General features: G+C 52.0%; 2 protein-coding genes across 6 annotated transcripts in view; both read left to right on the forward strand.

The window, feature by feature from the left end:
• Positions 1-743, forward strand: part of LOC113458169 (atherin-like) — a 3,478-nt gene extending 2,735 nt beyond the window's left edge. Inside the window, exon 2 of the mRNA XM_026788722.1 lies at positions 230-743. Within this exon, the coding sequence (XP_026644523.1) occupies positions 230-726 (497 nt within the window). The 3' untranslated portion in view covers positions 727-743. The remainder of the gene's footprint in view (positions 1-229) is intronic.
• The window catches only part of Patz1 (POZ/BTB and AT hook containing zinc finger 1), a 19,028-nt gene continuing 4,367 nt past the window's right edge, over positions 7-14,667 (forward strand). For 3 of the 5 annotated variants that reach the window (XM_005366092.2, XM_005366093.2, XM_026788721.1), the window contains exons 1-3: positions 7-2,250; positions 3,626-3,689; positions 9,202-9,373. In XM_005366092.2, coding sequence (XP_005366149.1) covers positions 980-2,250; positions 3,626-3,689; positions 9,202-9,373 — 1,507 coding nt within the window. In that variant the 5' untranslated portion in view covers positions 7-979. Of the gene's footprint in view, positions 2,251-3,625; positions 3,690-4,775; positions 6,171-9,201; positions 9,374-14,667 lie in introns of those variants that run through there. The other 2 variants (XM_013353393.2, XM_005366095.2) reach the window with 2 other exon arrangements.

Raw genomic sequence — 14,667 nt, forward strand, 5'->3', positions numbered from 1 at the left:
GTATAAATAGGGAATGGGGGTACGTGCATCCTCCGCTGGGTGAGGGGGGGTGCTCGGCACAAAGAAAGTGGAAAGTTTGCGGCGCTAGGCGGCCCAGGCTAGGGAGCCCGGTGCGCACGTGCGGGGCAGGGACCACCGAGACCCCCCACGCCGAGCTCACTGCTTTTTTTTCTTTCTGCAAGCTGGGGGGGGTGTTGTTGGTATCGCCCCCTCCTTCTCCTCCCCCCAGGGGTGAAAGTGCAAGAGGAAGTGCAGCCGCTGCCATCTTTCCTCCGTTCCGAACGCACGGAGCCTGGGGCCGCAGCGCCGCCGCTCCGCCGCCACCCGTGCCTGGCCTGGGGAAGGGCCCACCCTGCCACTGCCACCCACTCGCTTCGGCCGCCGCCTTCGCCGGCCTCCAAGACCCGGCCTACACCACCGCTCCCGTGCGCGCCGACCGCCGACTTCGCCTTCGCCTTTTGTTTCCTTTGCTCCGGCGCCCCCGCCCCGGCTCGCGCTTTGCAGGGGACGCAGCGCGCGCCCCCAGCGGGCCCGGGAAAAGCCTCGAAGCGCGCGCTTGCGCTTGCGCGGCGGACCCCTCCTCCTTCCTGCGCGCGCGCGCCTTTTGGCTGCGCGCCGGCGCCGCCTGGCGGGCGGGAGGGGAGGTGGTGGCCGCGTTTTCAGGAGGGGCGCACCTCTTCGCTGGTTTACCCCCTGGAAGGTAGACCGAGAAAAGGAGCCGGGTAGGAGGAGAGCGAGTGCGGCGCCGGGTTCGGCGGGGGGTGGGGTAGCTATGTGGGGGGCAGTGCACCGCTGGGTCTAGACGTTCTGATTCGGGCAGGGGGCGTGTGCGCTGGGCGCACCTGCGAGGACTACCCAGCACCGGGCCGCACGTGCCGGGAGTGTGATTTGTCCGCTGAGCAAGGCGTCTCGCTGCCTAGGGGAAGGGACTGGAGACCGGCGAGTGCCCGGCCCGACTAACGGGGAGCGGGCAGCGGCCATGGAGCGGGTCAACGACGCTTCCTGCGGCCCGTCGGGCTGCTACACCTACCAGGTGAGCAGACACAGTACGGAGATGCTGCACAACCTGAACCAGCAACGCAAAAACGGCGGGCGCTTTTGCGACGTGCTGCTACGGGTGGGCGACGAGAGCTTCCCGGCGCACCGCGCCGTACTGGCTGCCTGCAGCGAGTACTTCGAGTCTGTGTTCAGCGCCCAATTGGGCGACGGCGGAGCTGCAGACGGGGGTCCTGCTGATGTGGGAGGCGCGGCGGCTGCTCCGGGCGGCGGAACTGGAGGCAGCCGTGAGCTGGAGATGCACACCATCAGTTCCAAAGTGTTCGGAGACATCCTGGACTTCGCTTACACGTCCCGAATTGTAGTGCGCCTAGAGAGCTTCCCTGAGCTCATGACGGCTGCCAAGTTCCTACTGATGAGGTCGGTCATCGAGATCTGCCAGGAAGTCATCAAACAGTCCAACGTGCAGATCCTGGTGCCCCCTGCCCGGGCTGATATCATGCTCTTTCGCCCACCTGGAACCTCTGACTTGGGCTTCCCTTTGGACATGACCAACGGGGCAGCCTTGGCAGCCAACAGTAACGGTATTGCTGGCAGCATGCAGCCCGAGGAAGAGGCTGCCAGGGCCACAGGTGCAGCTATTGCAGGCCAAGCTTCCCTGCCTGTATTACCTGGGGTAGACCGCTTGCCCATGGTGGCTGGACCCCTATCCCCCCAACTGCTGACTTCTCCATTCCCCAATGTGGCATCCAGTGCTCCTCCACTGGCTGGCAAGCGAGGCCGGGGACGCCCCAGGAAGGCCAACCTGCTAGACTCCATGTTTGGGTCTCCAGGGGGCTTGAGGGAAGCAGGCATTCTTCCATGTGGTCTGTGCGGGAAAGTGTTCACTGATGCCAACCGGCTCCGGCAACATGAGGCCCAGCACGGCGTCACTAGCCTCCAGTTGGGCTATATCGATCTTCCTCCTCCAAGGCTGGGTGAGAATGGGCTACCCATTACCGAGGACCCCGACGGCCCCAGAAAGAGGAGCCGGACCAGGAAGCAGGTGGCTTGTGAGATCTGTGGCAAGATCTTCCGAGACGTGTACCATCTCAACCGGCATAAGCTGTCCCACTCTGGGGAGAAGCCGTACTCCTGCCCGGTGTGTGGTCTGCGGTTCAAGAGAAAAGACCGCATGTCCTACCATGTGAGGTCCCATGATGGGTCAGTGGGCAAGCCGTACATCTGCCAGAGCTGTGGGAAAGGCTTCTCCAGGTGAGAATGGCCCCTTCCCCCACACTCTACCGTGTACTATCTTAGTTATGCCTCTTGAGACAGTTCCTTGCCAGGACAAGGATCTGGGGATGTGGATCTTGTGGGGGTGGAGGGTTACTGGACCTTAACAGAGCATGCCATGTTTAGACAAAATGTTTTTTAAGAGATGGTGTGGTCAAGAGCTGCATCTGTCCCTTCAGGCAAGTTCTCCGACACTCGGGCACTACTATCCTCCTCCTCCCGAGGCCTATGGGAAGGGGCCGGATTCCTCAGGCCAGGGCCATTGGGCCTCCCCATTCTTCTCCCCTGGTTCCCTTTGTGTTTCCGGCACCAGGCGTGGGGCCCCCTTTGGGGGCGGGAGGCTGGGCTCCTCCCTCGACTTTCCCCGCCTGAATGGCTGCGGAGGGAGGGCCTGAACAAGTGCGTCTAGGACTCCTTATACTCCCGAGGCCCAGATCCTTCACCGGTTTGAGTAGGTCAGCCAGGAGCTGTAGTTCCCAGCTTTGCCCCTCATGTGACCTAGGATCGAGAGGCGTAAAGCCGGCTATCAGGGCTGTTTTGCAATAGTAATACTAGAATCTGATGCACGCTCTGGCCTCCTGGCCCTAGAATCCAGTGAGCCCACAGGTCCTGTGTCTGTTCTCTACAGATGAAAGGCAGAGGCCCTCTTAAACTTTTAGTGAGCCTTCTTGGTAACTGAGGACTTCCTGGGAGCAGGGGGCTGGGTTTTTTTTTTTTTCTTCTTTCCAGTTTGAGAATATTGAATAAAAGGCTGGTTTTAACTGGAATCCTGAGGACCTTGTGTGTGCCAGCTTAGGGACAGGGAATTCCCTCAGAGGGGCCCCAACTTCCAACCAGTCTTACCGGTCAGACAGCCCCTGCCCACCTGCTCTGGCGGGCATCTGGCCTGCCAGCCCAGCTGGGGACTTAAGGCTCCATCCCTGGCCTCTGGGGACTGAATTCCATCTGGGTGGCATTCATTGGCTGCTGTGGCGGGAGAGGCTGGGGGAGGGGAATGCTGAGCTTCTAAGGGGCTTTAGTCTGGACAATGAGTTCCACACCCCCCTCCCAGAAAGGCTGGGGCAACGCAGCCCTGTGTCATTCCAAAGCTGCTGCCTCAGGTCCTAGGAATCATTGAATTTCTACTGGGGGTGGGGTGGGTGGGGTGGGTTTAGCTAGATCAGAGTGAAACATTTGCTTCCCCTCCCCCTTGGGGGGGGGTTGAGATGCTTGGAGCCAGAGCTGGGTGGTGACTTTGTCTTTGTCTTGCTGGGGTGGAGTCCTCCCTAGGAGGGGGTGGGGAGGAGGGAGGGAGACTGACCAAGTTTGGTCCATCTTTTTTGATGTCTTCTTAAAGTCTTGCTCTCTTCTCCAGGCCTGATCACTTGAATGGACACATCAAGCAGGTGCACACTTCTGAGCGACCTCACAAGTGTCAGGTAGGGATGGGACCAGGGTGGAGTTGGGTGGAAGAATGTGTTGCTGTGCTCCGAGCCTTGGCCATGGGCAGGCTGCTGTGTCAGCCAGCTGACTGACCACTGCTTCGCACACACCTCCCACTCTGTCTCTCGAGTGTCTCCCTCTGCCCTCCTTTGTTCTAGACCCCAGCCCTCTTTGCTTCCCCCAGGGCTGAGATCTTCTTTCTTGGTTACTTGGTTCTGTTGCTTAGCTTTCCTGTCCTGGCCTTTGCAGGCTTCTGGCTGGTGGGCCACACTGCCACAAGTGTTGTCCTGGTGGGTCTGACACCTTGCTGGGCCTGGCTGCTGGTTTCCAGTAGTTTTTATGAACTGTAGGGATTTCAAAAGGGCTTCTGCTGGCCCAGCTAACAACCCTTCCCCTGGTTTGAGCTGAGTGGGAACTCAGGTTCCATCAGTGGAGAAAGCTTGGCATTAGGAGAGGCTGGAGGTAGGGAGAGGGTGGTCCCATTCCAAGGCAAACAGCAGGAGCAAGGTAAGGCATTCTCTTCCAGTGTGGAATCTCATACGGAAGGCTGGACTGGATTTTCTCCTGTCTGCTTGAATTCTGTCTGGAGGCTCTATGGGCACCTAGAAGATGAGTTTTCCTTCCTGGCCTCTAAGCATTTCTGTGTGATGAAATATACACCACTGTCTTCTTGGTTGTTTTCCCCTCTGCTATGGCAAGTGTCTTCAACTGATTTCAAGACAGTGTCGTGAGATACTCCTATAGTCTCTGACAGGGATAGCTACTTCTAACTCGTTGGCCAGCGCAAGAGGAATGGATGTGCACAGGAGGGCAGAGTTCCAAGGACTAGGGGTAAGCCTTCTTCACAGAGGCATGGCTAGGCAGACTCTCCCAAGGATGCTGACTCAAGATAGGCCTGCTGGAATCTGTCTTTGCCTTGCTGCTTTCTGCCTCTCCATCTCTGACTCTGTTGTCACAGAGCACATTCTGATTCCCAGGTAGTGTGCTGAGCAGCCCCAGGCAGGAGAGGAGGAGCCCAGAGGGCAATGGGGGTGTGCCCGATGGCCTGGGGGGGTAACCTGCACTCTCTGCCCTTTTTCCAGGTGTGGGTTGGGAGCAGCAGCGGCCTGCCGCCCCTGGAACCTCTTCCTAGCGACCTGCCATCATGGGACTTTGCCCAGCCAGCTTTGTGGAGGTCGTCCCATTCAGTTCCTGATACCGCCTTTTCCCTCTCTCTAAAAAAGTCCTTCCCAGCCATTGAAAACCTGAGCCCAGCACACTCCAGCAATGCTCTCTTCTGCCCAGCCCCGCCAGGATATCTGAGGCAGGGTTGGACAACCCCAGAGGGTAGCCGGGCCTTTACTCAGTGGCCTGTAGGCTAGCCTGGGTCCTTCTGGAGTGGTGGAGGGGAGTGGTGGCTGGCTGGAAACCATGCTTTTGGGAGAAGCCAGCAAGATGGTTCCTGCCCACCATTCTTTACCCCAGCTGAAAGCTCTCAAATAGTGATTAACAAGGAACACCTTTCTGAATGCCCCCCTCCCCAGTCTCTTTCTGAACACTTTTGTCTCCCCTCCCCCTACCTTGACGGGATACCTTGGGCAAGCAACCTTGTCTGGGTGACTCTGGAAGTTGGCTTTTGTCAGGAGCTAAGCCCCACCTGTGTGCTTCCCTTTCCATGGCCTCACTTCTCATACTGATTGGGGTTTCTGGCCACCTTCCTCCCACTTGGGAGTAACTCCACCTCCCGAGAAGCCTCTGGCACAGCTTCAACAAGGGTCCATTGTGCTGTTGTGCTCTTCCTCCTTACAAGGTCCTGCTTCCATTTCTGCCTAGTGAGTTAGATGCTCATGGTTGAGGTTTTTTTTTTTTTCAGCTGCTCTGCTCAGAACTAAACTAACCAGTAGCTTTGTATTGTGATACATGGCTTTAGGGGCTGACAAAGCAGATAGACACTCCCTCCCCCAGGTCCCTTGGTGTGTCCCTTAAGCCCTGCATACTCTGCCGGGAGATCAGGAGTGAAGATAAAAGTTTTCATTCTAACATTTGAGGCTTTGTGTGTTTTGTCCTTGGTCTGTTATAACAACTGGCATTATTGTCCCTTGGTGTATGAGCCAGCTCCTGCCCTGCCTCTGCCCTTCCGCACACTCTCTCATAGACCTGACCCTGTAGCCAGAACCTTCTGAAGACCCAGCAAGGTATGTGCTGCTGGCTGTCACACTCTAGGCTTAGTTAAACCTCAGGGGCCTCCTCAGCCACAGAGAATGAAAAGGGTCGGTTACTCAGACTGATAGAAAAGCCTTTTGAAGGGGCAGGGAGCCTCAGGCTTGAGTCTCCTTAACTGGTTCACATGCCCCAGCCATTGTCCTAGCCTGGAATTCAGCCAGAGCTAAGAGGCTGGAGTGTCTTAGCCCTCTTCCATTGCTTCTAGTGACCCCATGTCTGAGGCTGGTCAGACAAGGATGGGGGGAGGGGGTAACATTCAAGACAAAGGGGCTAAGCCAGTGGAGCTGGACTTTATGTGTTACCCTTAGATTTTTTTTTCCTGGCTTTTCAAGGTACCCCTTATGTCTTCTGACTGCTAAGGCCTCTTAGGGTTGCGGGGTCCCATCCTCCAGCTGCCCCAATCAGGACTGAAAGCTTTAGAAAATGTGGTGGGGTGGACATTAAGCATGACAGGCTCAGTGGTGAGTAGTGATGATAGGCCTGTTAACAATCTCAGACTGTGTGAGCTTTGGCTGAGCACACAGTAGGCACTTCAAGCCAGGAGGCAGTCACACTATGCTCTTGGCTGGCTGGCTTCCTTTCAGGGCCCTTCTGTTTACTCCCTGTCTGTAGAATGGGGAGTTCTTTCTTCTGGGTCTCCTCTTTAAGGTCTGTCTCCCTCAGCCCCTTCTCTGCCTCTTTTGTGTTCTGTGCGGTCAGAAGTTCTGGTTGGCCCGAACTTGGACTCACACACAGAAAAGCCTGGGGATTCCAGCCACAGAGGCCAATTGAACAGGAAAGCCAACAGTTACTTTAGTTCGGATGTATATCAAGGTGGTAGTTTCTGTTGTGCCTTCTTTATCCCAATAGGAGAGTGGAGGACAAGGTAGAGGAAGCCAGCTGCATCTTCAGTTTTAATTTTGCTTAGTTAATCCCCAAATATTTAATCCATATGGGGATAATCTAGGGTTAGCTGTCCATTATTTTAGGTACCAAAGTACAACAGGGCAAAGCCTTTAAAGGAAAGATGGGAAATGGTTGTCAAGAGAAACAAGGTATCTTACTCTCCAGAAAGAGGAAGACAATCCTTCCACCTGGTCATGTTTGAGTTCTGAGGCTTAAAATGTTCTTGGTAGTTGGGGTGGCACACGCCTTTGATCCCAGTATTTGGAAGTGAGGTAGTGGATCTCTGTGTTCACCGTCAACCTGGTCTACATGGTGAGCCCATGTTTCAAAAATTGAAAACAAGCACCTACACTCTCACAGCGGAGCTAGCTCTTGTCGCTGGATGACCGCATGTCTGTCCCTCTCCCCCAGAGGTGTCTTTATGAGAGCCCTTGCTGTGGTTTACAGGGCGCTAGCCTGGGTGGCAGAGTCTGAACAGCCCTCTCACTGTGGCCTATCACTGGGTCATGATGATAAATAACCTTGAGACTGAATAGCCAAGATGCTTTCTAGGTTGTCTAGGTGCTGGAGTTTGCCTGCACATCCTTGCCCCAAGTACACAGGGTCAGTGTCAACACCTTTCTTTCTAGAATGCACCTGTATTGCCTTCAGAAGCGGAAAGGGTATAGACTTGAGGTCAGTTCTCAACTCACAGGGCATCTGTCTGCCCAGCTATACATTGGTCAAGACAAAAAGACCTCTGTGTAGCTGGAAGATGGCTTGGAGACTGATCTGGTCAGGGTGTTTAGATTGTTCCTTTCTCTGCTACTTGAGCCTTGGGCAAGTACACTATCTAATGTTAGCTTCCACATTTGTCAAAGAAAAACATAAAAGCAGAATGATCCTAGGGTGACCTGTTTAAGTTAGCACTGTTTACTTGTGATGACAGAGAACAGGAGCCGGCTTGTGCTGGTGCAGGTGTCTGGTGTTGAGGAGGGAAGTGGTGACGGCATCTACCTCCATGCATTGCTGTCAGCTTCATGCTTTGACTGTACATAAGGACATACATATGTGTATGTGAGGACAGTGGTCAGACACTTACCTTGAGATTTCAGGTTATCAAGACCCACTTCTAGCAGGAAATAAAGGCAACTAGCTCCCTTCTGGCAAACTGATGGGGTAGCGGATTAATAGCAGCACCCTCCACTGTGAAGGTTGCTTTCTCTTACAGCCCTAAAGCAAAGCACACACAGGGAAAAGAAATTTAAGTTCAATTTGACTTTAGCCCCTGAGGTATCTCCATGGAACCAAAATAGCTTGAAAGCCACTGGGTCTGCCTCTTTTCAAGGCTTTGTGACATTCTGTGTTCCCCAAGGCACCCCAGCCTTTGCATGCCCCAACAGAGGAAGGGATGTTGGGGAGAGATAATTGCTAGGGAGCTAGATCCTCATTCTCAGGGTGTGGGTTCTGACCGTTACTTCACAGTTACAGAGCCAAGCTGCGAGTCGTGCTGGGTTGTACCTTTCAGTGGCTGCACATTCCTAGAGTGTGCAGGGGTAACAGCCTGCCTTAGGGGCCTGCTATATGCATGAGCCACAAAACACCAAAGTCTCTGTATTAGTCTGAGCTCAGAGCCTGCCCCGTCACGCTGGTGTCACTCTTCTTAGCAACCCTTCTCCACCATAACATTGCACAGATGTCCTCAATGCCTGCAGCCCACTTCCTCCATTCTCACATTAGCAGAACTGACACTATCATTTTATAAGCTGCTTTTTAAATTCATATTACAAGAATATTATGAAGTGTTATCTTTGTACTTTGTCCTGCCTTTTCCATTTCCCTGTGGCCAAGACAAATGTCATATTTGAATGAAGCAAATACACTGGAGTCTTTGAATAAAGCAATAAGGGGAAACCCTGGGATAGGGAGCAGGAAGACTGTTTTATGTACTGTAACTCACTTATTGCCATTGCTTCTAAAGTCAGTGCTTTGTGGTTAAGAACGAGCAGATGTAGAGGTGCACACCTGTGATCCCGGCACTCTGCAGAAGGATGAGCAGTTCAAGGTCAGGTTCAGCTACACGGACTTTGAGGTTAGCCTGCAATGTATGAGACCCTGTCTTGGAAAATCAAAGGTGGGGAGAAAGAAAATGAACAAATACTTAACTCTTCACTCAGTAGAGGAGCATAGGACTTAACTGGTCATGTCTTGAGCTTGTCTGTCTGTGGTAAAGAACCAACAATTCTACCTCATATCCCATGAAATAGCACTGTGGCAAGGAAGGGCAGCCCCTTGGCATTGTGAGTAGAGCCTTACCTGAACTACCCAGCTTTCTAAAGGGACTGATTGCACAAGGTAACAGAAACGGCTTTGCTTCCTGGTGTACTCGGCCAAGTGTGAGATGTCTGTTGTTCCTCATCCTGTTTTCCTTTCTGAACTCAGACCTGCAATGCCTCTTTTGCTACTCGAGACCGTCTGCGCTCCCATCTGGCCTGTCACGAAGACAAGGTACCCTGCCAGGTGTGTGGGAAGTACCTGCGGGCAGCATACATGGCAGATCACCTGAAGAAGCACAGCGAGGGACCCAGCAATTTCTGCAGTATCTGTAACCGAGGTAATTTTCCCATTGTCTCCTCACTTTAGAGGATGGGCCTGATCTTGTGGGGAGCCCACTCTTCCCGGACTAAGAAATGCCTTCACCCAGGCTTTGAGCACATCTCTCAGCTAGTTGTCTGAAACCTCTCCCTTTCCAAGAGGCTTGGGTGCTTAATGCTTAAAAGAGCCCAAGAGACTTAATAATGGGAACAGAAGGAAAGAGGTGATCCCCCAACTCGGGGTCAAATACACCTTCCCCAGTGGCAGGATAGATGAATTCACAAATACACTAAACAGAGGTTGGCTAGGGGTCATTAGCCTGAATGGGCTAGTTCACTCACTGGCAAATGAGACTCAACAGCTAGGGAAGGAGGCTGGATCTGGAGATGAGCAAGAGACAAAAACTTTCTAGCATAAATCCAAACAGATTGTGGTCTTGATGCAAGAAAGGCAAAATGGAAGGTGCTCTGAGAGGACAATGCGTTGAGACGAAGGTTGGCCTGTGTGGTGTCTAGCTGTGGCAGCAGTGTTATTTTGGATGAAGTCCGCCATGTTCCTGAGGCTCTGCTGGGTAGAGTTGGCTGTCGGAAGTGCTGGGAGTTTGTTTGCAAGCAGTGTCTGTGCTGAAGGAGGTTGGGGCGAGGCTGCTGGCTTTGGCCACTTGGGCATGTTGCTTGTTGTTTCCCAGGGCCTCTTGCTTGTGTCAGTGTTTTAGTAAGTCTAGTATCTGATGACTTAATGGGTTGAACACTGAACCAGGAATCAGGAGACAGGGTTCAGTTTCAGCCTTTGCTATGTAGCTTTGGGCTCTCCTTGCCTTGCTTCTTCTCTTAAAAGTGATTAAGAGCCTTCCCCTTTCCATCTCATGGGGTTGCTGTTGAGTACCCTAAGAGAAAGTAACTGAGAATTCTTGTACCTTTGGGACACCCCTCCTTATACTGTAAAAGGGTAAAATGGTTTGATGCTGCTTCCTGATAGTCTGGTTTGGACAAGGCACAGGACCCCCTGCAGGGTGTTGTCTCCCGTGAGGCACACTGCTGGGTAGATGTTTTCTTGGAGTCCTGGAACCAGGTGCCTTCCAGAGACCTCTCTCTGATTTGCCTTGAATGCAGCCACTAGCGGCTTCAGTGGCTTCGTTTCCCTCGAGGTGCAAATGTTGGGGTGGTGAGGGCAGGCGTCTTAGAAAGCTGGTTTCTGCCTCGTTTCATCCTAACCTGGCTTCCAGAGAGTACCTCCAAATACCTCTAAACTTGCCAAAAAGGACCCTCAGTATGACTTTGTCAAGTTTTCCCTGTCCTGGACTGGTTCAGTCGGCAGAGCTGAGCGCTGTGAAAAGGATGTTAATAAAACCGGAAGTCCAGCCCGGATGACAGGCTCAGGCAAGAACTGCACAGCAGCCCAGGTGGGGCAGCAGCGAGGTTCACCCATCAGGACACAGTTTTCCTCAAGAGCTGCAAAGAGGACTTGAACACCAGCCACAAGCCATGTGACTAGAGTGTGGCATTCACAGAGTAAAGCCAGAGCCTACCAAGACTGTGGACACAGGCTTGAGAGCAGTCTTCAGCAGGAAGACCCGCTCCTCCAGGACCAACCATGCTGAGTGCTCAGAAGAGAAAACAGCTGCAGCCATTCTCAGGCGAGGAAAAGCTGGATGCCGCCTCTGGAAGACCAAACGGACAGCAACACACAGACGCCAACAAAACAAGAGGGTGGAAGAGGATGAGGGGGCTCTGTGTCATCCTTTGCCCTGTGCCACCAAGGAATCAGGCTTAAATAAATGAATGTTCTTGGAGCTGGGCTTGTGAATTGATGGTAGAGCACCTGCCTGGCATGTCACGGCTTTTTGTCCAGTCCCAGGCACTGCAGAATAGTCTCAGGTGAGACTGAATCAGGTGAACTCACAGGTTTCTTCTAGTTCAATAATATTTTGTTACATTTTTTGGAATATTTTTAAATTGTGTGTGTGCGTGTGTGCGTGTGTACCATGTATGTACAGGAGCCCATGGAAGACATCGGATCTCCTAGAACTAGAGTTATAGGAGGTAGTGAGCCAGGATGTGGGTGCTAGGAACCAAAATTGGGTGCTGTTACAGAGGATTGTTTTTAACCACTGAGCCGTCTTTCTAGCCCTACTGTTGTTGTAATAGGAGTGGCGGGGCTGCATCCCCAGCACCCCGGCCGCCTGCTAGCTTATGCCCCGAAATAATTACACGAAAACTGTATTCTTTTGAACACTGCTTGGCCCATTAGCTCTAGCCCTTACTGGCTAATTCTGATATCCCGATCAACCCATTTCTAATAAACTGTGTAGCACCGGTCTTACCGGGAAAGATTTAGCGTGTCTGACCTGGCATGATCATGTGCGTCTGCCCGGGAGAGGGGAGGATGGCCTCTGCTCCAGAGAGCAGAGCTGTGGAGTCTGCCCGGGAGAGAGGAGCATGGCGTCTCTGAGCTCACTTCCTCTTCCTCCCAGCATTCTGTTCTGTTTACTCCACCCACCTATATTCTAACCAATAAAATGGGCCAAGGCAGTTTCTTTATTTTTTAACCAATGACCTTCCTCCATCATACTGTGAAGCCCAGGCTGGCTTCAGCTTGCAGAATTGTTTGTGATCTTTGCATTGGAGAGACTGAGGCAAGAAGACAGCTCAAATTCCAAGACAGCCAATGCTACACAGCGAGCTCTTGTCACAAAGGAGAAGAGGTCAGGCCTAGTGGCCTGCTCCTGTGGCACTTACAAGGCTGAGGCAGGAGTATTCTCATGAACTCAAGGATAGCCTGGGCTAAATGGCAATTAATAGGCCAGACAAGACCTTCTGCCATAAGACAGAACAAACAACAACAAAAATACACAAGAGGGGGTTGGAGAGATGACTCAGCGATTAAGAGAACTTAGCTGCCCTTCGAGAGGACCTGGCTTCGATTCCCAGCACCTACGTGGTGGTTCACAGCTGTCTGTAACTCCTGTTCAGGGGATCCAGCACTCTCGTTCAGACATACCTGCAGGCAAAACACCAATGTACATAAAATAAAAATAAATAAACACACAAGTGGAGGCCAGGTGTGGTGATACACACCTTTGATCCCAGCACTTGGGTGGCAGAGGCAGGCAGATCTCTTGGGTTCAAGCCAGTCTGGTCTATAAAGTGAGTTCCAAGACAGCCACGGTTACACAGAGAAACCCTGTCTTGAAAAACAAACAAAACACACACAAAGGAAACTTTATCCTGTCAGATGAGCACGAGGGCAGCAAGATGGTGCTGTGCCACTCTCCTGCACTGGCAGTCCTAATACACTGTTAGATTTGGCCCCTCCAGGGTTTGGACACAGAAAAACGCAGTCCCCAGTCTCTGCAGGGACACAGATGAGAAAATACAACTGAAGAATAGTGGCCTCGTGCCATAACAAACTCTGTTTCTGGAGAGGGACAGACTTGCTGGCAGCAGTCACATGTGTGCTCAGTGCTTCCATCATGGAGGCCCATCATCAAGCTGAGTAGGTAGGTGAGCTTAGAATTTCAGCTAAATACACTTGGCCTCAAAGATAAGTTCTGCCCAGAAACTCAGTTTCTGTTTCATCCCAACACTTGACTTGCTGAGTTGCCACTGGGCTCTAAGTGGCAGCTGTGGGTCTGTTCCTGCCACTTTCCAGTTAAGTTTGCTATAGATAGTACCATCTGCAAGCAGGAGAAAGTCAAGGGAATCTAGCCACATATTCCACAGAATGGTTTCTGGGAATATACAGCATGTTTTTATTGAGTATCTGCTGTATTTTCTTGGTAGATCACTCTTCCTACACAGAGTGCTTTTCTTTCCATTCACTTTGACTGTAGTAGACTTGTTCTGGCATGCCATGAGGGGGCTTCACTCTGCTTTAGAGGCCCCAAAGGAATGAAAAACCAAAGAAAAATTCTCTTGTGAATTGGTAGCATTGTATCATCAGAAAGTTCTGTTGTCTTATACTGGTTTCCAAGGCCACTGTGTCCTGTTGGGTGTGTTTGGGTTTTACAATGGTACCTGGAGGGGTAGGACTAAAAGCCTCCTTCTCTTCTCTTTAGCCTTGCCTACCCATTCTTGGCTATAGCCTACTTCTTAGGAATGTCTGTCCTCCAATGTCTGGCCTCAGGCCAAGCACTTAAGTACAGCCCAAACAGCTCCCCAGGCAGGCCAGACAACTAGCACCTGGTCCAGGTCAATCTTTGAAGTAATTGTATTAAGAAAGGAAATACTCTCCTGATCACACATTTCCCTCGAGGACCACCACCACCTGCTATCCTCAGGAGTTTTTGCTAAAGAAAGTTCCCATAAGCGAGCCCTCTGTTTCCTGGCAGCCCATTCTAACACATTCATTACCGCACAGTTGTGATGATGATAATGAACCCTATTGCACAAGTCCAAAGGACTTTTCTGTTGTTTGTTTTAAAGCTCAAGGGCAGTTTTTTACTAGAATTTGAAAGAAAATTATCAGGGTATATTAGGCAGAGTTCTCTATAGGAACAGAACTGATAGAATGTAAGTGTGTGTGTGTGTGTGTGTGTGTGTGTGTGTGTGTGTGTGTGTATAAGAAAAGGTAATTTATTAGAATGGCTTACAGGCTGTGGTCCAGCTAGTCCAACAGTGGCTGCCTACCAATGAAAGGTATTGAGAGTATGAGCAAGCAGGTAGAGAGAACAAGTTTCCTTCTTCCATGTTTTTTATATAAGCTGCCAACAGAAGATGTGGCCCAGATTAATGGTGGATCTTCCCATCTCAGAAGAGCCAGACTAAAAGGTTCACTTTAAATTATGTAATTAAAAAAATCCCTCACAAAGCCAGGCGGTGGTGGCGCAAGCCTTTAATCCCAGCACTTGGGAGGCAGAGACGGGTCTCTGTGAGTTCAAGGACAGTCTGATCTACAAGAGTGAGTTCCAGGACAGCCAGGGCTGCTAGGCAGAGAATCCCTGTCTCAGGGGAGAAAAAAGAACCCAGACAGGTATACGTAGCTGCTTGAGTTTTAGTTAATTCCAGATGTAGTCAAGCTGACAACCAAGAATAGCCATCACACAGGTAGACAAGTAGCTGCTGGGAAAACAGGAGGAAAAAGTCTGTCTTGCCTTTTAAATTAAGAATGTGACATGCTCGCCAGGCAGTGGTGGCGCACTCCGGGAGGCAGAGGCAGGCGGATCTCTGTGAGTTTGAGGCCAGCCTGGTCTACAGAGCTAGTTCCGGGACAGGCACCAAAGCTACAGAGAAAAACCCTGTCTTGAAAAACCAAAAAAGGCCGGGTGATGGTGGCACACGCCTTTAATCCCAGCACTCGGGAGGCAGAGGCAGG

Source organism: Microtus ochrogaster, unplaced genomic scaffold (assembly GCF_000317375.1).
Source record: "Microtus ochrogaster isolate Prairie Vole_2 unplaced genomic scaffold, MicOch1.0 UNK6, whole genome shotgun sequence".
Taxonomy (NCBI): Eukaryota; Metazoa; Chordata; class Mammalia; order Rodentia; family Cricetidae; genus Microtus; species Microtus ochrogaster.